We start from the raw sequence: 23,217 nt of genomic DNA on the forward strand, positions 1-23,217 counted from the left end.
TGGACTTCTGAGTAACCAGTAAGGTAATAAAGAAGCTGTTTTATGCTGGCTTGGTGAATCTAAGTATTGGAATATCCACCAGCTTTTGGGGGTTTGGCTGCCCCATTCTTTGCAGTTCACCCTAATTGAGTGACCATAGCTGGCTTCCCACTAGGACCCCGGTCACAGCCTCATTAAAGGAACATCCTCATCATGAAACAAACTCTTCTGAACTACCACCTCCTTGCAGTATGTGTAGTGGAAGCACTGGCTCTATTGTTTTCTACTACTCTTACCGAAGTAACCTCACCAATTATGGGCAGCGTGAGCAAGACTTTTCTGGACAGGCATCAGTTAATCTTCTGTTCAGATACCACTAGGGAAAGCCTTTGGGTTATTACACTGTTCGAATTTTTAGCATCCATTTGCAATTGTAATATATAGATTCCCTTTTCAACCAGCTATTCTCTTTTAGTTACCATCTCAGCCTTATAAGCATTCTGTAAAGCACAGGTATTATTATGCAGTATCTGTAGGTTGTCCATAGAGCTAGTTTCCTACCCTTAATATGATTTTCAACCCATCCTCCCCAGCTTCCCAAAAACAAGCCAATTATTCTGAAATCATACATAGCGCATTTCATCCTGGGTTAGAATTTTTGTGGCAAGTATTGAAAAAATACATAGACATTTAAGTTAAGGTGTTTAAAATTCTTCCTATTGACTTTCTGAAAAAATTTCTCACACTTTTTGGCTCACTGTTATATCTCCAAAAGTGGCTTGGCCTAAGAACTACAAATTTATTTCTTGGCTTTGGTAAGAACTGCCTCTTAGTAGAGGTGGTCAATGAGGGAATTTAAAAGATAACAGCTTTCTAACAAACTCCCCCCACCTCATAGAGGTAATCAAGTAATGGTTTATATCCCTATTCTGAAACCCATTTAAGTAGAAGACACAGGAAGTCTAGTGGGTGCTATGTGGAAGTTCAGGCCAGGAAACAAAAAGAAAGTGGAAAGATGATGTTTAGGGAGTAGTGATTTTGGATGACATGTACTACTGTAGGAAAGGGACACAAGATAAAAATTATGAGCCAAATATGGAAGTCTTTACTCAAGCTTCACTTCGGCCAGCCCTCAATCTTTAGACTTATCCGCAATGGAGAGGAAAAGACAAGGAGTTCCACAGGTTGACTGTGTGTTGTGTGAAAAAAATACTTCCTTTTGTTTGTTTTAAACCTGCTGCCTATTAATTTCATTTGGTGGCCCCTAGTTCTTGTGTTATGAGAAGGAGTAAATAACACTTCCTTATTTACTTTCTCCACACCAGTCATGATTTTATAGACCTCTATCATATCCCCCCTTAGTCATCTCTTTTCCAAGATGAAAAGTCCCAGTCTTATTACTCTCTCCTCATATGGAAGCCATTCCATACCCTAATCATTTTTGTTGCCCTTTCCTGAACCTTTTCCAAGTCCAGTATATCTTTTTTGAGATGGGGCAACCACATCTGCACGCAGTATTCAAGATGTGGGAGTACTGTGGATTTATATAGAGGCAATATGATATTTTCTGTTTTAACTTCATGGCTTGCTTCAACATTTAGGGTGAGAATTTGCTATTTATATCCAATCTATGTAGTATACTAAGCTTAGGTTGTGTGTTTTGTTTATTTGCTAGGTAGGTAATCTGCTTTGATCTGGTTGCTATCCCTTATAATCACTTAAAATCTATCTTTTGTAGTTCATAAATTTGTTTTTGCTTTGTCTAAAACCAGTGTGTGTGTAAATCACAATTTGGGGCAGGTGTTATAAATTTCCTCTCCACATTGAGGGAGAGGGCAAATTTCATGAGCTTACGCTGTACAGTTCTCTGTGCAGCACAAGATGGTATAATTTTGGGTTTACACTCCAGAGGGAGGTGTGCACTGAGTTGCTGGGCAGTTTCTTAGCTGTAGCCTCCCTGTGCAGAGCTGATCACAGCATCTGTATGTAACTGGAGCTGGGTGTGTCCCTACCTGTGTGTGTGCTGGTAAAAGCGCAGGCTGGAGCCTGGGAAAGGGCTTGGCAGGTTGGTCACAGAAGTACATTGTAAAGGGTGCCCAGGCTGGTGGGTCATGGGGGCTCAGTGGTACCCCAGTTCCAGGTGGCACGCTGGGGGACCCAGTCACACCCTGCACAACTCCTTTTTGTGTCAGGATCTCTACAATTACAACACTGAAATCTCAGATTTAAATAGTTGAAATCATGAAATTTACAATTTTTAAAATCCTATGATTGTGAAATTGATCAAAATGGGTAGGGCCCTAAACATGAATCAGGATTAATTTTACTTACAAATCGCTGGGGGGCTCCCGCTGTCAGTCCGCTCCAGGGCTGACAGCGGGAGCCCCAGCCACCTGGGGCTGACAGCAGAAGTCCCTTCTCGCCGGGTGGGTTGACAGGAAGAGCCCAGGCCACTGCAAGGAGAGGCTCCGGCTGTCAGCCAGCCCCAGTTGGTGTTCCTACTGTCCCTGAGAAATCTCCCCAGCTGTCAACCTTACTGATCTCTTATGGCAAGTCTTAAGTAAAGACTATGACAGTTTGGGGAATATACAGTGTCAGCTTGTGAATTTTTTGTTTTTACAAATCATTTATTATTGTAACCTCCACTGTGGATTTGATTAGAACTTGTAACAGGAACTTAACACTCAAAGAGCAGACTACATCTGGGAAGCTGCAACAACACAGGCCCACCACCATGCAATAGTTCCACCCTGGTAGAACAATGGGAGTTTCTACCAGCAGAACCATTGACTTTTAGTGCCTCTCCTCTTCCCAGCAGCCCATGGGGGAAAGAGTGGAAAATCACCAGCAGAAAAAAAAACAAACAGAAAAGGTGCCAGAGGCCGCTTTTAAAAGGGACATGCTCCCTGTGCTGTTAAAAAGTATAAGAAGTTCCCTTGCAGTGCCTGGGTTCTTTGCTTTAATTGCCACATAGCTCCCAAGGGATCAAACTGTAGTCCACAACTAGCTGGGAGAAGATGCAAGTGGCTGGTAGCACAGCTCTGCAGCAGGGAGGCGATGAGCCTTTCATTCACCATCTAAGGGTCAGGAACCAAAACTGAAAGCAATATTGAGGTAAGGAGGTACCAGCAATTTAGATTTTTCAATATACTTCATCCCCTTCTTACTACAATTAATACCTGGGCTTTTAAGAGCACCATTGCACATTAAAAGGTATCTTAATTCATCGTTCCACAATGCCTAATGTGGGTGAGAGAGCTTGCATTGTGCCTTGTGATGTGCATTTTTTGTTGTTGTTGAACTGTGTACTTCAGCACCAGAAGCCTAACTGGTACTTCAAAACAAATTCTCCTCTCTTCCTCTTATTATATACTTCAAAACAAAATCTGAGAGAAGAAAGTTGCTTGGAATCTGCAAAACAAATGATACAACAGCTAACCTCAGAAATGAGAGACTGAAATGGATACACAAATAATTCATGTTTCCTTCCTGCTCATGTCCAAAAATCATATCTAACAAACTTCACTTTCAGGAGCACATCTCCTGCCACAGTCAGAAGTGAGTTCTCAGTATCCCAGCAAACAGATATTGTCCACAGGCTCGTGATCAGAATTAGCTACACATCGATGCTTGTTATTTTAAATTTATAGAAAGGTTTTACCACTGACCTTTTGACAATCACTTTTTTCCCCCCTGTGCGGGGGAAGGTCAGAATGAAGGGAAGTCTGAGTGATTAGAAGCCTTCCAGCCATAACCATAAATAGCACCAACTATGGGTTTGTGCCTTCCTGTTGGAGGTTGAAGACAAGGTGTGGCACTTTTAATGTGTACGTTTTCCTTCCTGCTGACTGTGGAAAAGACTGCCTCTATAAAAAGAGCCACCAAACAAGTCAGTCAATACTTATAGGCCGAAGGTACAGAAACAGTGGAGTGTGGATTAAGTTCAAACTATAGGACCCCGTCAGTCATGTAGCAGTACCTACATTTCACTTCTACTCACACTCACCTGAGGTACTTACATGGCCCTTATTACCATGGTATCTGAGCACTTCCATCTTTAGTTTATTTATCTTCATAACATCCCAGTGAGGTAGAGAAATACCATTATCCCACTTTTTACAAATTAGTAACTGAAGAACAGAGAAAGGTCAAGGTCACATGGGAAATCCAGGCAGACCCAGGTTCAACTGGAGGCCCAGGCTAGCACCCTGACCATTGGATCTATAGCAAATTTCCAGTTACCAATATGCCACCATCTTATTATTTAATGTTGGGAGAATTCTTATTTTCAAGGCACAGACACTGGACGGCTACCTAATTTAAATAATTCTATTATTTTCCAGCTCCTTTGTTTGGTTGGTCTGGTTAGAAACATCAGAATAAAACATCCACGATCCCATGATGTAGCATAAGGCCTGCACAGCGTTGGGAGATCTGAAGCAGAGAGATAAGAGTTCAGGTAGCTGAGGGGAGGACTGAACAAGCCTTGAATTTTTACAAAGAATATTAGAAACTTTTCTTCCGACACCTTAATTTGAGGAAATGCACACGCCGGAGAAGTCACTCTGCTTTATTTTTCACACAATGTGTTTAAGAAGTGAACAGATTTACTATTGCCATTTCTTTGAAAAATGCCTTATCATACAAACCACATTAAGAACCGTTCTCAGCCTCATTCCGTTGTAATGAACACCGATGCTGGCGTAACAAATACTTGTGGCCTTATCTCATGTGCCCTTGAGATGCGGCTATCACAACTACCGTCTAAATGATGAAGTTTTGCCTGCAATATACTAACAAGTGCTGCTTCTACAGAAGCTGAATTCCTCTGTTCAGGAAGGACAAACAACAAGTAAAACCCAAGATTGTTCTAAGGCCTTGGCTGTCCAGTACTGATGGGAAAACTCACAGCACATAGGCACTGCCACTATACCTTCAATGTTGCTTTTGTGTGTCTCTCTCGCAAGGTCTCCTACTGACTGTCATGGGTTTTACAGAGCATACGCCATGCCAAGAGCCAAATCTCATTCAGTGGTTTAGCAACTGACTTTAATATACTGGACAAATGATTTTGTTCTGACACATAAGCAACTCTCGGTTATTATATCCATGCAACACAGGCTTAAGCGAAGGTAGACTATACCTGAACATTTATACTAAGCCCTAAACTTTCCAAGTTGTAGAAGTCTCACACCGAAATTCTCACACACCACGACAAAGCTATAGGCTATACAGTTCACTATTCTTTTCCCTCAGCACAGAAATGCTATGCACGCGTGCGCACACACACACACACCATTTTACGCTAGAGCACAAAGAATAGCCCCCCAACACCAAACAAATTCCTGTGTCTCAAAAAGTCAGGAGGGTCACTTTCAGCAAGACATTTTACAAGGCAACAGGAAGAGCTAAGTAGAAATCTAACAGGTTACAGTAATTGCACTTCATAAAAACGGCCCTGCTGCCCTCTCTTCTCTGGAAGGAGAAGAACAAATCATTGTAAATTAACTGGGCACCTACAATAGATGAGAAAGAATCTCACCTTTTTGCAGTTTAGGTTGGTAACGTCTAGTCAAATAAGTCCAGACTCACTGAAATATTAAGTAGAGCAGACCTCAGTCTGTCTAACTCCTTTACGGCTAGGACTTGTACATCATAGATACCTTACTGTTCATTTTACTTCAATACAAAGTTAAATGAATGTAGTGAGGGAGGAAAGTGCTGGATTCACAGGTGTAGTGAAAGATGCCACACTGCCAGCTCTGGAAACCAAAGTCCAGAGGTTTGGTTATACAACGCAAGCAGCAGTGAGGTTCCACCTCTAGAGGCAAAAAGGTAGTTTAGTTTCCATTGGCTTATTCAGCCTGTAGCCTCTGCTGAGATGGTCAAATATCGCCAGTTATTGTTTACTTTCAATCTTTTGAGGTATTACTTGTCTAATCTAGGTGTTAATATGGTAGTGGGATGTCTAATCATCTCTCAGGCGACGTTCCAAGTTGAATCAGTGAAACATTTCTAGTGCATTAGGCACAACGCAGGGCAGTCAGGCAAGGCAAAGACCTTTCACAGTATAGAAACGTAGCAAGCTTATCATACATGAACAATGCTAAGAAAGAAGTTAAGATACTCCGAGCCAGATTCTGATTTCCATTATCCTGGTGTAAACCTGGAGTAAACTCCTCTGATGTCGGTCGAGTTTCTCTAGATTGTCACCAGTGTAACATCAGAATTTGGCCCTCAACCTCTACGTGCAGGTCTGTTTACATTAGATGGTCTCTAAAAGATTGGAGGAAAGGGAAGGTCTCTAAAAGATAGGGACACCACACTTTAGGGTGTCTGAATAGTTATAAAAAGTCAATTCTGATAAGGGAGATTTTTAGCCAGACTTCAGAACCCCCCAGTCAGAGAGTGACCTCTCCTTTCCCCAGGAAGTAGCATCTCAGAGCTTTACTGTGACGGTATTTGGTTCAGGTAATCCTGTCATTGTCACTGAAAATGTAGCAACTCTTCCCAGCGGATTGGCTGAGAAAACACCTCTCTTTCTAGCCAGAGTTCATATGAGTAATGGAAATCTTCAGGGAGCTCCAGCCGTTGCCCCAGCACACTCTGCAAGCAATTGTCCACCGGTGCAAACTCTGAGTCCTGGGATTTATCGTATCTCCGGCTATTAAAGGCTTCAATGTTGGCTCTCAGTGTGCATTCTTCAGCTTGGAAATCCCATGGTCTGGCATCAATATCTGCATTTGATAAGAAACACCACCCCCACAAGAGTATGAGAAAATCATTCCTTTTTTCTGACGTGGGATGAGGTTTTAACAGAAGTAAAGGATTGTGACCCCATCACACAGTCATATGCCCATGATGGTCAGATTCACAACAGTCGCTGCAAGAGCTTATGCCAAACCAGTTCATAGTATGTGTATATATTTCATACACAAATCTCCTATATTAACATAATGCTACAGTTGCAAAGCATTCAAAAATTAGGCAGTAGCAGAATTAAGGTTAACTGTACAACCATAATTCTTCCCCTCTCTGTATGCATTATATTACACTTTTAATTAATTACATGAGCACATCATATTTTTCCATAGGACCCCACCATTTTTGCTGAAAATTGCCAAAGAAAACCTTTGGCCCGAGAAACAGACAAAGCATGGAAAATTTAACATTAAGTAAAATGTGGCAAATGTATAACTCACTGTAAATCATGGCTGTTAATGGGAAGCAAGTATAGGTGTTTGGGAATTATTGGCTGGATGTAATAACCATATTTCAGCCATGTAATATCATTCAGTAGTGTCATTCAGTCCCCCTGAAGTCCATTTCTATATGAAATAGTCACTCACATTATAAAGATGCAGTGAATTCACTGGTTTAAGGGGGAAAAGGTTTGATTGAGTGAGCTCAATGGCAACCCAGATATACATAGAATAAAAATAAACCCTCCCAGGGGAAAACAAGTCCAGGGCTGGTCTCTGAAAGCCTGAGCATTTCCAAAGTAGTCTGACAGACTGTCCAGATCAAGATGTGATGTCTGCTGAGTACTGAGCCATGTTAAGTATCACATTATGTTGTTGCTTAAATCTCCTTTCCTGGGGGAATTTGGGATTCTGGCAAAATGCCATTTTCCATTAGATTCTTATGTCAGAGTAAACCATGGTGCAAGAGAGGAGCAAAATGTGGGGCAGAGAGGGGGACCCTAGTGCCAAAGTGCAGCACCCAGCGTAAGAGAAATACATACTACGCAGAAAGATCCAACCACAACCTCCTACAAGTCATCCTCGCTCTAGCCTAGTGGTGGGCAATCTGCAGTCCATCAGGGTAATCTGATTGCAGCCCGTCGCTTCCCACAGCTTCCATTGGCCGGGAAGGGTGAACTGCGGCCACTGAGAGCTGCGGGGGGCTGTGCCTGCGGGCGGTCAACGTCAGCAATGTCAGCTGCAGGTTGCCCCCACTGCTCTAGCCTCACCATCTTTTCTTTGCACTAGTTGTAAAAATCATCCTTCATTTCTGTGTTTCCAGCTCATTATTCTGAACAGTGGCTGGTAAATTAGTTTTTTAAAAAATGGCGAGACCTCATTTTAAGAAAAAAAAAAAAACAAAAAACAACAACAAAAAAAAAACACTGTAGGTGTTCTGCTTCTTCTGTCTGTGAGCGTCGAGTGCCTAAAACTCTCCCGACAGCCAAAAGCGTGAAGTAGCTGCGCACCATCTGCAGGACAAAGCATTCCTGCTACTGTCTTCACTCACTTCAAGAAGCAAAGAGCAAGTGGAGGAAAACAGTTTTATGGTAATAATTCAAAAGGGACACATGTCAAAATTTAAAAAAAAAAAAAAACAAAAAAAAAAAACACACATTAAGCTTTTGTGTCGGGTGTTTCCTTTTCGGATTTCACTAAACTCCACAGTGAAACGAGATTAATGAGTTCTATCTTTGATTCTCCTGAATCAGCACAACATATATGTTAGGGCTCTCAAAAGCAAAGGGTGAAGGCTTAAATCATTAACAAATCATTTTAATTGAAATTAAACTCCCTAAAGTGTTTTTATGTATAGCCAATTTCTCCTACTCATTTAACCTACTCCTCCCTCAAAACTTAAGTACGGGATTTTGATAGTGTCCCATTCATATGAATTTCTTAGAAAGTTGCAGTGTCACCTGGCCCTTGGCTTAATCCTCATTAGGTGATATAAGTAGCATGGACACAATACAAGTTTTAAGGCCAGGTTGTCAAGGCAAAGAAATGTGTTTAGATCCTTCCTTCCTCTTTAACCAAGCCTGGGATTCAGATTACCCTACTGAATTAACCACAAAGCAAGGGCACTGAGTGTGTAGTCAGCTGCATCCCATGGATTAATGCATCACTGTAGTTGTCAGAATCCTTCTCACAGCTGTTAGTGTAGAAAATACGGAGGGCAAAAAGATGGAAACTATATCCCAGGAGTGTCAGATATGCAGCCCACAGGCCAAAACACAAGCTTGCACAATGTAGCCTGTAGCAACCCTCACCTTTAGTTCAGAGATGTGACCTGCAAGCCCTACTAGTCAGATTTTCACACACTGGCCACATTTACACCCACAGACTTGATGCGATTACAGGCACAGCCAGTTACTTGATGTACAAAATGACCTCAACTGCACACAACATTGCACCTACAGTTTTTACATTTGCAAAGTAGCAGCTGCAAATGGAGGCCGAGTTGAGGTACTGCTGAAACACAAGTCCTACAGATCCCAGCTGATAATGCTCTGAGTACTCATGTGATGGGAGGTTGGATGCAATCTGTGTTATCTTAAGCAAATCAGATGTGGTCTTAAGGCTTCTGACCAGCTACCAGGGCAGCCCTCAGCTAGACCAAGTTTGTAGGGTCCTGATGGATCAGCAGGTCAAACTAAATGCGCAGTAGCATCAACCAAGAACCCAGAGACGGTGCTTTCTCCAGGGATACTCACCGTTGCCGTAAGCCCAGTCATCGTTCATGCGGTGACGCACTTTCTGGTAAATGGCAGACATCGTTTTCATGTTACTCTTTCTCCACTGGCGCCCAAGGTACTTGGTCTGGATCTTCAAGAGTTTCAGCACATACAGCTGCATCATGGCCTGCTTCACTTTCAGAGCACGTTTCAGGATCGGGGCGGATTTAAAAACCACCAGCATCTACCAAATCACCAACAAAAATGTTGTCAGCACATTCCCAAGTTCTTAGCCGCTCTGACACCCTGGTGGCAAACATAGTACAAAACACAGAGAAACTGAATAGGGACGTTCAGCAGAGCAGGTAAATTGTGGAGGGTGGGTAATAAACTTTTCTAACTATCCTTTTGCAGAGGAGGGTTTCTGTAAGGGAACTGACTCCTAGATTAATATAACTTTAATATGGACCAACGTGGGGGGGAGTAAAACTGGCAGCACAGCAGATCTTAAGAGTATTCAAAACAATTGGCCAGCCTGAACCCCCAGCAGGGGCATTCACTGTGGCCCACTGACACCCTGCAGACTCTTTTTGGGGCACGATAATCTAGACTTACTGAGCTCCACTCCCTTCTCTCCTCATCTTCCTCTGCTTCTCCTCAAAAAAACTTATGTGATCCCATCCACCACTAGGGTGCCTCCTCCTGGTGGCTCTGGGGATTAGCGCCTTCCAGGTCTGACGCCCCCTTCTGCCGCTCCTTCATGTGCCCTGCCACATATCTCTGTTTGCGACTCAGAGTACTTCCTCTTCATGGCTTGGCCCTCCAGCCAGGTCACGACAGTTCTCCCCTTCCGGGGCATCAAGGTCCTATCAGACGACTGGCCCAGGCAGTCTTCTGCTCCACTGCCCAGTCTGTGCTGCTCCCCCAAGTAGCTGCTAGGGGACCTTGATCAGCCCTCTACTCCGGGTTCCATTCCAGGAACCCTATGCCTAGCAACCGTGGTCTGCTTTCTCCCTGACCCTGTTGCTCTTTCCCTGCACTCCTCCTTACATCTTCTGACTCCCGACCCTGGGTTTACCAGCCCAAACTCCCCCGCTCCCAGGGAGTAATGGAAGATCACTTAACTGCATATCCCCAACCGCGTCTCCCAGGGAGTGACTACAGACTACTTCCCCTGCAGCCCCTTTCTGCTGCCAACTTCCTGCTCCGACTGCATGTTCGCTCTTCCCTGCCCTTTCCTCCCTAACGGAGCCATACGTAACGTTCTAGGCACGATCTCCCAGTTTCTTCTTGTGTCAACATCTCACATTCTAGTTACAGAAACTCCTCGCTTAACGTTGTAGTTATGTTCCTGAAAAATGCTACTTTAAGCAAAATGATGTAAAGTGAATTCAATTTCCCCATAAGAATTAATGTAAATAGGGGGGTTAGGGAAATTTTTTAATATATAACACACACACAGTATAAGTTTTAAACAAACAATTGAATACTGTACACAGCAATGATGACTGGGAAGCTTGGTTGAGGTGGTGGAGTCAGAGGGTGAGATGGTTCCCAGGGAATGCCTTACTGCTAAATGATGAACTAGCACTAGGCTGAGCCCTCAAGGGTTAACACATTGTTGTTAATGTAGCCTCACACTCTACAAGGCAGCACAAATGGAGGGAGGGGAGACAGCATGGCAGAGAGAGACAGAGACACACACACATTGTGTGTGAGTGTGAGTGTGAGTGTGTGTGAGAGAGAGAGATGTGCTTTGCCCCTTTAAGTACGCTGACCCCACTCTAGGTACATTTCCTTTTTAAGTAGATCAACAAGTTGAGACAGCAGCTGCTGGCAGCAAGCTCCTTCGGTCCTGAGCCCTGTCGTGTCCTGTCCCCCCACCCCATTCTGTGAAGATGGCTAAATGGGGTAAAGGAGCGGGGGCAGAGGTGAAAGCAAGCTGGTACGGTCAGGTATGGCATACCGGCAAGAGCTGGTATGCTGGACTGGACCGGCTTCCCCAGGCCAGCGATTTAAAGGGCCTGGGGATTCAAAGGCCTCGCCCCTTCCGGTTAAGGCCCTGCCCCCTGCTCAGGACTCCAGCGTGCCGGTAAGTCCTTTAAGTTACTTTCACCCCTGAGCGGGGGGGACAGGAGCGGGGGGAGGGGGACACCTCTGACATTAGCACCCCTGCTCCCCTTTCCCCACCCCCGCACAGCAAGTAGGAGGCTCCTGGGAGCGGCTCCAAGGCAGAGGGCAGGAGCAGCACACAGCAGTGGGGGAAGGGACAGCTGAACTGCCAGCAATTGATAGCCTTCTGCGTGGCTGCCGCACAGGGAACTTAGGGGAGCCGACAGGGGGGCTGCTGGTCCACCCTGGTTTCAAATCCCCCACCAGCTCCAACGGGCTGCTCTTTCTGCTAGCAGTGGGCAAAGCAGGTGGCTGCCAAACAACTTTATAAGGGAGGATCGCGCAACTTTAAACGAGCATGTTCCCTAATTGATCAGCAACGAAACAATGTTAACCAGGATGACTTTAAGTGAGGAGTTACTGTAGTTTAAATGTTTTCTTGCCAAGGGCAAGATCCAGGGAGTGAAATTAGCTTCATCATCCTAATCGGATAGCAAGCTCTTGGACATAGAAGGCTGTTCCTTGCTGCATCAAGGATGGGCAGATGTAGTGCAGTACACTCGCTCACATCAAAACGCCATTAAATGCACCACAGGATCTCTGCGACAAAGGGCGAAACCCCCCAGGCCCCAGCTCACCATTGTCCTAGAATGTTTCCACTTGGTCAGCTTGTTGAGGAGCCTCAGCAGGTTAATACAGGAGAACAGGTTCCTCCAGCAGAACTGGTTGTTGTCCCCAGCTTCCTGCAGACAGACACAGGAGGGAAAAGGGTCAGTTCAATGCTACTGCCTGCAGCATTAAAGTGGCACCTCCCCAGAAATCTCCTTGGGTACCCGCATGGCCCCACAGTATGCCAACATTTTTATGGCTGACTTAGAACAACGCTTCCTCAGCTCTCGTCCCCTAACGCCCCTACTCTACTTGCGCTATATTGACGACATCATCATCTGGAGGAATTCCCTTGAGGAATTCCACCATGATTTCAACAATTTCCATCCCACCATCAACCTCAGCCTGGTCCAGTCCACACAAGAGATCCACTTCCTGGACACTACAGTGCTAATAAACGATGGTCACATAAACACCACCCTATACTGGAAACCCACTGACCGCTATTCCTACCTACATGCCTCCAGCTTTCATCCTGACCACACCACACGATCCATTGTCTACAGCCAAGCTCTGCGATACAACCGCATTTGCTCCAACCCCTCAAACAGAGACAAACACCTACAAGATCTCTATCAAGCATTCTTACAACTACAATACCCACCTGCTGAAGTGAAGAAACAGATTGATAGAGCCAGAAGAGTTCCCAGAAGTCACCTACTACAGGACAGGCCTAACAAAGAAAATAACAGAACGCCACTAGCCGTCACCTTCAGCCCCCAACTAAAACCCCTCCAACGCATTATTAAGGATCTACAACCTATCCTGAAGGATGACCCAACACTCTCACAAATCTTGGGAGACAGGCCAGTCCTTGCTTACAGACAGCTCCCCAACCTGAAGCAAATACTCACCAGCAACCACATACCACACAACAGAACCACTAACCCAGGAACCTATCCTTGCAACAAAGCCCGTTGCCAACTGTGCCCACATATCTATTCAGGGGACACCATCACAGGGCCTAATAACATCAGCCACACTATCAGAGGCTCGTTCACCTGCACATCTACCAATGTGATCTATGCCATCATGTGCCAGCAATGCCCCTCTGCCATGTACATTGGTCAAACTGGACAGTCTCTACGTAAAAGAATAAATGGACACAAATCAGATGTCAAGAACTATAACATTCATAAACCAGTCGGAGAACACTTCAATCTCTCTGGTCACGCGATTACAGACATGAAAGTTGCGATATTACAACAGAAAAACTTCAAAACCAGACTCCAGCGAGAGACTGTTGAATTGGAATTCATTTGCAAATTGGATACAATTAACTTAGGCTTGAATAGAGACTGGGAGTGGCTAAGTCATTATGCAAGGTAACCTATTTCCCCTTGTTTTTTCCTACCCCCCCGTTCCTCAGACGTTCTTGTTAAACCCTGGATTTGTGCTGGAAATGGCCCACCTTGATTATCATACACATTGTAAGGAGAGTGATCACTTTAGATAAGCTAAAAGAAAAGAAGTACTTGTGGCACCTTAGAGACTAACTAATTTATTTGAGCATAAGCTTTCGTGAGCTACAGCTCACTTCAAGTGAGCTGTAGCTCACGAAAGCTTATGCTCAAATAAATTGGTTAGTCTCTAAGGTGCCACAAGTACTCCTTTTCTTTTTGCAAAATCAGACTAACATGGCTGTTACTCTGAAACCTTTAGATAAGCTATTACCAACAGGAGAGTGGGTTTGTGTGTGTGGAAAAAAAGGCGGGGGGGAGAAAACCTGGATTTGTGCTGGAAATGGCCCACCTTGATTATCATACACATTGTAAGGAGAGTGATCACTTTAGATAAGCTATTACCAGCGGGAGAGTGGGGTGGGGGGACAGAAAACCTTTTGTAGTGGTAAACAGCCATTTTTTCATTGTTTGTATGTATAAGAACATCTTCTGTATTTTCCACAGTATGCATCCGATGAAGCGAGTTGTAGCTCACGAAAGCTTATGCTCAAATAAATTGGTTAGTCTCTAAAGGTGCCACAAGTCCTCCTTTCCTCCTTGGGCAAAGTTATTTTATGAACATCTGACAGTGGCATCTGCACAGTTCTCATCCCATATAAAAGACAAGGGCATTGAACACCATAACACCCTCATCTGGCTGGCTAATCACTCTGCTTACAAGCTGACAGACACTGGGAAAAGCCATTCTGAAAAGCCCACTGGTAATGCAGAGGATTTAATCTGTGCGTATGTTAAGAGAAAGGGATAAGATGGAAGTGCAGTCACCTGCTTGTGTTATCCAGGGAACTACCTGCTGCAGTATACTTGCATTCATTGTTTACATACAGAGACAGAATTACAGCCTAATAATCACCATTTATTTACAGAATTGTGTTTTTTGGATTTTATATATGAATTTGCACATCACCACAGGCATTGGGGACATTTAGCAGATAAATAAAATGAAATTACATAACAACAGATGACAAACAATAGTATGGGTCATAGGAGGACAAAGCTTTTATACTGCAGAGATCCCACTGGCATTTTTTTAAATTCTACTCATATAATATATAGAAGCAGTATATCAAATAATCACCCACCAGCTCCTATTTGTGCAGATTGTGTCCGTTTCTCCTCCAGGAGGAGCAGATATAAAACAAGCGCACATTGGATTAGAAGATCATATTTCTATGGTACCTTTCATCCCAAACTAGCCCCAACAACACTTCCAAAGCAGAACTGAAATGCAGCTACTTTTGGAGTGAAGGGCAGCACCTAACCATGCAGAGTATGCTGCTTGACAGAGAAAATGGACATCATGGCCAAGGATGCAAGAATAAATTGCTACACGTACACAAAGCTCCCCTAGATTTTAAAAGGTGTTCATGCAGAGAGGACAGAACCTGGGACTTGAAGATCTTGTCTGAAAGGCCCACGCAGTTAACCATGGTATTCTAGAGATTTCAAACCAGATCCAGTCCCTCAGGCTTTATCATCAATTTTTGGGGGGTAATAAACATCAATTTAAAAAATAAAAACGGACTAAAATGACCCCCCAAATGGAGGATGTTCATTTGTATCTGATCTGTGACGTCGGTGTCCAATTTGGGAGGTAAGCTCCTCACGGCAAGGACCATCTCCCTCTATTTGTACGTGCTTGAGCTCTCTGTTGGTGCACAATGATCGATTTGGGAATAAGGGCAGATACTAGTACTGGCAGATTTATAAGCCATTTACATTTGTCTAGCAAATACCTAGGAACCATGAGAAACTGAAATGTGTCATATGGCACAAATACTAGGCCTGCTCAAAGGAAGAGCTCTGAGCTGCGAGAGGAGGCTGGGAGACAACGAAGCGGCTTTTGTAAGAAAGGACACCACTATCATATTTCACCTCTTAAAGGCCAGGTCTACACTAGAAACTTTTGCTGGTATAACAACATCTGTTAGAGGTGTGGGTTCTTTTTAAACAACATTTTTATAATCAGAAATAGCCCTTGTGTAGACAGTTATGCCAACAAGGAAGTGATTTTGCCAGCATAGCTTATTTTGTTCAGGCAACTGGTATAAGCTATACCAGTACAGCATATTTTCACTGGCAGAAGCTGTGTCTACACAAGGAGGGTCTACCTGCACAGCTATAGCAGCAAACCTTTTCCAGTGCAGGCGAGACTATAGAGGCAATCTACCACTAAACATCAATCAAATGGCATGCAGAATTTAGCCAGACAGGAGACCCCCCTGGCTGTAAAGTATTCCCCATGACAACGTACAGTCCCAACCTGCAAACTGCAACAGGCTGTGTTTCTCCAGCCAGAACACTTTCATGCGCGTAAAGCCTTTTTAACTTAACTAGTCTTGGTTTTGTTATTGTTGTTTTGGGTTACCAGCAGTATTATAATGGTGGGCTGGAATTATTTTTGCTATCATCCTTACTTTAACTGTAAAGCTTAATTACTCTAAGTCTTCACACCTCCTTTATGAAGGAGCAATTATCCATTAGGCAACAAGAACATCCCCTGGAATTACACTGCTAAACTGGCTCACACGCTCTCCAACTCCTCTAATGAGGAAAGATTAAGCAAGACCTGGCTCTGCTCTTTTCTCACAGCGTTTTCACAGGAGACCAAAGAAGCGAGTCTCGTGTTCCCTGTCTGACGACAGTGTAACCAGGCGAGATCGCACTTCTTTCTTCCCTTTACCGTCTCCCTGGGGAACCCTGCCTCCCATCTGACAACAAAGTACATGGCACTCTGCCTGAGAAAGGGGGAGGGGGACACTGAACTGACCCAAAGGCGGTTATGTTTTATCCTAGTCCTTTTCATTAGCCTTCCTCTCCCCCGACCCCTGGTTTTTTTTGGACTGCCTCTGAAAAAGAAGCTACATTTTTAAAAATCTCATTGATTTACTCCTTCTGTATCACTTTTCTATGGAAGCAGAATGTAAACACAATCTATTTCTTTGTATTCAACCTGCACCAGGGATATTTTCATTCCCACAGGGCACAATCAACTGCTATGTCAGCTAAGAAATATGTAATCATAACATTAACAAAGTTCAAACCAGGGCATCAGTGAAGTATAACACCTTTTCATTAGATGCAGAAAATTCTAGTTGAAGCAATACATTTCACACACTCCCTCTCTCTCTCTCCCCTCTCCCCCCTTTATAAGGAACATTAGGGCATGTTTCAGTCCTATTAAATAAGGTGATCTCAAACTGGGGCTCATGACCACTCAGGGGGTTGCGAGGTTATTACGTGGGGATCACAAGCTGTCAGCCTCCACCCCCAAATCCCGCTTCACTTCCAGCATTTATAATAGTGTTTAATATAAAAAACGGTGTTTTTAATTTATAAGGGGGGGGGGGGTCGCACACAGAGGCTTGCTGTGTGAAAGGGGTCACCAATACAAAAGTTTGAGAACCACTGAAAATCAACATGTTTTTCGGGGGCGGGGGGGCAGGGGAGTCTTAGTTTTATTTCACTTGTTAAAACATAACATGCCATTTCCATGTAAACAAGCCACTAACTGACGGAAAAAAAGAAAATCTTTGTAACAACCCCAGCAGAGTGATCCATAGATCCCAAGAGAGAAAGAAAAAATATCCATCATCTACACACAGACCTACGAAAAGCCTCCAGACCTAGCTTAAAATGTAAGAATTTGGGTGCTGAGCGTACCAGCCCAGACATAAATGTAACATCTACTATCCAGCTCAGCCATGGAACCAACCAAGAAAACTCAGAAGAGGAAAGAAAAGTGAAAACTAAGACTTGGCTAAGTAGGACGACCTACTGCAACGATATAGCACACACAAGGTCATGAAAGGATCACCTCAGACCTATGAGAAGAGGAGCTGGGTGCACCTTACTCCCCAGCAGTCTTCCCAACAGCAGTACAGCTGCAAATTCCACAGAACTCTTAAGTATGGCAAGATGAGGGTTTCCAGGAAGAAAATCATAGGCATCTCATGAGCTTCTTACAAATGTATTTCAGTTGCTAGAAGTGCAACAGCATATGGGACAGTGGTTCAGGGGCCCCCTGACATATTCAAATTATTCCTTCCAAATGTACTTATTGACATTATGGAAGGGAAGAGACCTCGATAGGTCATCAAGTCCAGCCCCCTGACCTGAGGAAGGACCAATTAACAAAGCCCTGGCAGGGATGATTTAGTTGCGGATTAGGCTCTGCTTTGAGCAGGGGGTTGGACTAGATGACCTCCTGAGGTCCCTTCCAACCCTGATATTCTAGGATTCTATAGTTCTAAGAAAACCTAGCCCATCCCTGACAGGTGTTTGTCCAACCTATTCTTAAAACCCCCCAGTGATGGGGATTCTACAAGCTCCCTTGGAAGCCCGTTCCAGATCTTAACTGTCCTTACAGGTAGAAAGTTTTTCCTACTATCTAACCTAAATCTCCCTTGCTGCAGATTAAGCCCATTCTGCTTGTCCTACCTTTAGTGGACAACTGATCTAATTCTCTTTATAACAGCCCTTAACATATTTGAAGCTGTTAACAGGTCGCCCCCCACGGTTTTCTTTTCTCAAGATTAAACTTGCCCAGTTTTTTTAAGCTTTCCTCATTGGTCAGGTTTGCTAAACCTTTTAGCATTTTTGTTGCTCTCCTTAGAACTCCCTCCAATTTGTCCACATCTTTTCTGAAGTGTGGTACCCAGAATTGGACACAGTACTCCTGCTGAGGCCTCCCCAGGGTTGAGTAGACCAGGACAATTACCTTCTGAGTCTTACATGCAACATTCTTGTTAATACATCCCTGAATGATATTCCTTTTTCGCAACTGTATCACACTATTGACTCATATTCAATTAGTGATCCACTATAAACCCCAAATCCTTTTCAGCAGTGCTACTGCCTAGCTAGTTATTCCCCATTTTGTAGTTGTGCATTTGATTTTTCCCTTCTTAAGAAAAGTAATTTGCACTTATCTTCGTTGAATTTCATCTTGCTGAATTCAGACCAATATAACAACTCTGGATATACTTGATATCCATTGAAGGATACAATCCCATTTTTAATCTTGTTAAATTCTACTCCTTAACTACTTCCTGTGGCAATGACTTCAACAATGTAATTACATATTGTATGAAAGAGTATCCATTTACTGGTTTTGATTTCCCCCACTCTTTACATTTAATTGACTGTCCCCTTGTTCGTGTATTATGAGACAGTGAGAAAAAAGCTCCCAATCTACTTGTCTCCTCTAATTTTCCTCCTTTCTAAAGCAAACTATTCCAATCTTTTCAATTGCTCCTAACATAGGCATTTTTCCAGACCCTTGATCATTCTCATCACTCCTCGCTGAACCCTCTCCAGTTCTGCAATATCCTTTTTGCAAGAGGGAGACCAGCATGGGACACAGTATCCAAGGGAGGCTGCACCACTGATTTTCTAAAGGTATTAGGATAGTGTCTCTATTATTCTCCACCCCATTCCTTATACAGCCCAACAGCTTGCTTGCTTTTTTTGGATCTCAGCTGTACACAGAACAGAAGTTTCATTGAGCTGTTTACAGTGACACCCAGTACCCTTTCTTGAATTGAGATAGTCAGTTTAGAACCCTGTATGGTTTATGAATAGTTGCTTTTTTCCCCCTCCAATGTGCCTCCAACTACTTTGCATTGGTCAACCTTGAATTTAATCTGCCACGGTGTTGCCCATTTCCCTGGCTTGTTTAGATCTCTCTGAAGCAGGGTGGATTGATTTAAATCAAAGCAATTTAAATCATGATTTAAATCACCAAGTGGAAAGCCTCAATTTAAATAATTGATTTAAATCAACTCTTCCATTTATACTTCAGTTATTTTCTAAAGAAAGTTACATGCTTATTAGATGATAAAACCATTAAACCATGTTGATTTACAACTAAATAGACCCGTTGCACCAGATTTGGTACATCTTTTTGCTACCGAGGAGGGTACCCTAGAACTACAGTAGAACCTCAGAGTTACGAACAAGAAATTACAAACTGACCCATCAACCACACCCCTCATTTGGAATCGGAATTACACAATCAGGCAGCAGCAGAGAAAAAACAGCATATACAGGAGAGTACTGTGTTATACGTAAACTACTAAAAAAAATAAAGGGAAAGTTAAAAAAAGATTTGACAAGATTTGTTTCTTTGCTTGTTTCATTTGAATTAAGATGATTAAAAGCAGCATTTTCTTTCTACATAGTAAAGTTTCAAAGCTGTATTAAGTCAATGTTCAGTTGTAAACTTTTGAAAGAACCACCATAACGTTTTGTTCAGAGTTACGAACATTTCAGAGTTACAAACAACCTCCATTCCCAAGGTGTTCGCAACTTTGAGGTTCTACTGTCTATACATGTATTTGAGTAACTATATAGTTTAATATTTTCAGATTCTTATTAATTATATATATTTTAGTATGTTAGAATATGGTGAATGGTATATTGCTTATTTACTAGATAATTAATGTTTTGCCTATGGTTTGTGTCAAGCTGAATTAGGCTGGTAACTGGAATTTAATTTAACACACAAAACAGCATATAAAATTTATCTGTATTAAAACAACCTTAAGTGTTTTGGACACACAAATTTCTCTTATCAAAACACGTTTCACATTTACAACTAAATGATTTATTAAACAGAGGGATTAACTCTAGTCAGTGAATTTAACTGATTATTTTAGGTCAGCCTGGGAAAAATTTTCAAATATGCCTAAGTAAAAGTGACTGGAGCTTAAGTTCTTACTTGCCTAAATCTCTTGAAAATGAGACAGTCTCCTAAGCTACTTAGGCTGACCTATTCCATATTTATAAAGCTTGACCTCAAAAGTCAGATGTTTTCCCCGATTTCTATAGAAAAGCAGCCTTTAACTCAAAGTTTTCGATAGATTCAGCATATTTATTTTTTATTTAAATGTTTTAAGAGTTTATAATAAGTTTAGATCTTAACATACTTTGTATTGCATTCATATTTCATTATATTAACAGGTTTATTCTTTAAAAGAAAAAATTATGATTTCAATAATCAAAAAATCTAATTTAAATAAAACAGGATTTTAAAAAAATAATCTTTTTATCCACCCTGTTCTGAAGTTCCTCACAGTCCTCTCTGGTCCCAATTAACCTAGATAGCAAAATTTGCAGATGATACAAAGTTATCTCACTACTCACCTCTTTTCCATATTATTAATATATCCCCTAAGGTCCCCACTGATAACCTGTTACCATTATGAAAACTGACCATTTAATCCTACTCCGCATTCCATTTTCTAACCAGTTTTTTGAGCCATGACAATACTTTGCCTCTCACCCAATGACTACACCTAGCTTCTTTAGTAGACTCTTGTAAGGGACCTTTGCTAAGGCCTTTTGGAAGTCTCAGTAATGTCATCTAGTTCTTCTATATCCACTACTTCATTAACATGTTCACTATCTTCTTCTTTGCCTTCACCTTGTCCAATTAGGTGTGATTGGTGGCTTTTGTTCATCGCCAAGAGATCCTGTTGAATGTGTCTTTCAAGCTGGCACCAACCTTCTTCAGGTTCTCCTTCCATGTCTCGAACCACGTTTTTCTAGGCCGCCTTTGTGGTCTTCATCCTGTGACTGCCAGATCTGGTGCTCTCTGGCCAACATATCCTGTGTCATATTGCCTCACAAGAGCCTGCCACCGCAGTCAAAACTCCCTCAGCTTTCCCGTGAGGGGGACTACCTGCATCATGGCTCATACCATTCCACTGGATAGCCTATCAGCTCTTGTCGGACCCAGTGTCCACATGAGTGTTCTCATTTTGGCAATGTGAAGTAGTTGTACTCTCTCTTTCTCATTGCCCAGCATTCCGACTTGTACGTCCTGGCTGGCCTTAAGCATGGTCTTATACACTTTGCTCTTTAGTTTACTTGGCTTATCCTTATTGCAGAGAATTCCCAGCAACTCCCTGCATTTGCACCAAGTGCTCTTAATGTGACTCCTAGCACCCACATGCACATTCCCGTCATGGCTCAACAACGAATGGCGGAATTTGAATTGTTGCACAGATTTTAACTCTATACCACCTAGTTTTACTGGCTCCTCATTGTCCTTCTCAATAAAGCAACGTGTGTATTCCACCTTTCATCTGTTGACTCGTAAGCCATTTTCTTCTAATGACACCCTCCATGGTTCTAGATCCCTTTCCACTTAGTATACGTGTGCACAGCAATACAAAAAAATAATGATGTCTAAAGAATTCTAAGAGATTAGAGAGACAACTTTCCTTTGCTGAATCTCTGCTGGTCAGACCCAATCAGATCATGATCTTCCAGATGATTTGTTATTCTATTACTGATTATCTTCCTTAATTGCTCCCTTTAACCCTTGGAGATCCAGTGAATCCACTGATTCTTTTGTAGGCTTCCTGCTTCTGAAACAAAGACTAGTGTTGGTTTTACCTCGAGCTATTTGCTCTTTGAACTCCATTTTGGCCCTTCTAATTTGCCTTTTATTTAAAGCCTGCTGTAATTTATACTCCTGTTTATTGGATTCACTAAGGTTAGATTTCCAAATTTTAAAGGATTTCTCTTTGGCTTGAATAGCCTCTCAAAAGCTTGGCATTTAGGCCTGGTCTTCACTAGAAAATTAAGTCAATACAACTATGTTGCTCAAAGTTGTGAAAAATCCACACCCCTGAGCAACACAGTTAAACAGACCTAACCCAGGGTATAGACAGCGCTAGGTCAAACGTAGAATTCTCCGGTCGACCTAACTACTGCCTTGGGGGTGGATTACCTATGCCAACGGCAGAACCTTCCTATCAGCATAGGTAGCATCTTCACTGCAGTGTTTTAAGTGTAGATGAGCCCTTAGTCATATAATGGTTTACTCCATGGCCTCCTGGTTCTCTTTTTATCCAGTGGTATGCATGGCTTCTGAGACTCCGTTTTCCTTCGTAGCATCCAAGTCAACTCCAGGGATTTTATGGCCTTTACTTTCAGCTTTATGTCCTTTTTGACTAACCTTCTCATATTATTCAAATCTCCTCTTCTAAAGTTTAGTGTCACTTTCTGGTACTTTACCTGTCCTATGGACGTTAAACCTAATTATACTGTAGCTACTCTCCCTTAATGGCTCAGCAACTATCCCCACTCGAACTAGCTTCGCTTTGTGACTTCAGATTAAATCCAGAACAGTTTCTCCCCTAGTATGTTCTAGAAGGAGAGGTGTACAGTAACTGGAGTTTGAGAGCTTTTGTCCCTATGGGTGCTCTATTGTTGGATGCGCGTGTGCCCATGTACTCTTGACCGGAGCGCCTGTGCGTCCACACCTGCATTCTACACATCCTCATGCTCTGGTATGAGAGTATATAGGGAGGGACAGACCCGCCGATGCTCTATTTTGTCCTCAACTTATAGTTGAGTTAAAAATTGAGGCAAATCCTTGCCTGACCCCTTCTCTCCTACCCAGGGATGGGGAAAAGGGCCAATCTGCCACCCCTCTGGGGAGCAGTATCCTTGCCTGGCCCCCAGTTCAGGGATAACATAAGAACGGCCATACTGGGTCAGAACAGTGGTCCATCTAGCCCACATCCAGTCCTCTGACAGTGGCCAGTGCCAGATGCTTCAGAG

General features: G+C 42.9%; 1 protein-coding gene across 2 annotated transcripts in view; it reads right to left on the reverse strand.

The window, feature by feature from the left end:
- Positions 1-4,533: 4,533 nt before the first annotated feature.
- STRIP2 (striatin interacting protein 2) overlaps positions 4,534-23,217 on the reverse strand; it is a 68,372-nt gene continuing 49,688 nt past the window's right edge. For both annotated transcript variants that reach the window (XM_037889420.2, XM_043521283.1), the window contains 3 exons: positions 12,148-12,252; positions 9,437-9,641; positions 4,534-6,716 (listed from right to left, as the gene is read on the reverse strand). In XM_037889420.2, coding sequence (XP_037745348.1) covers positions 6,466-6,716; positions 9,437-9,641; positions 12,148-12,252 — 561 coding nt within the window. In that variant the 3' untranslated portion in view covers positions 4,534-6,465. The remainder of the gene's footprint in view (positions 6,717-9,436; positions 9,642-12,147; positions 12,253-23,217) is intronic.

Source organism: Chelonia mydas, chromosome 1 (assembly GCF_015237465.2).
Source record: "Chelonia mydas isolate rCheMyd1 chromosome 1, rCheMyd1.pri.v2, whole genome shotgun sequence".
Lineage (NCBI taxonomy): Eukaryota > Metazoa > Chordata > Testudines > Cheloniidae > Chelonia > Chelonia mydas.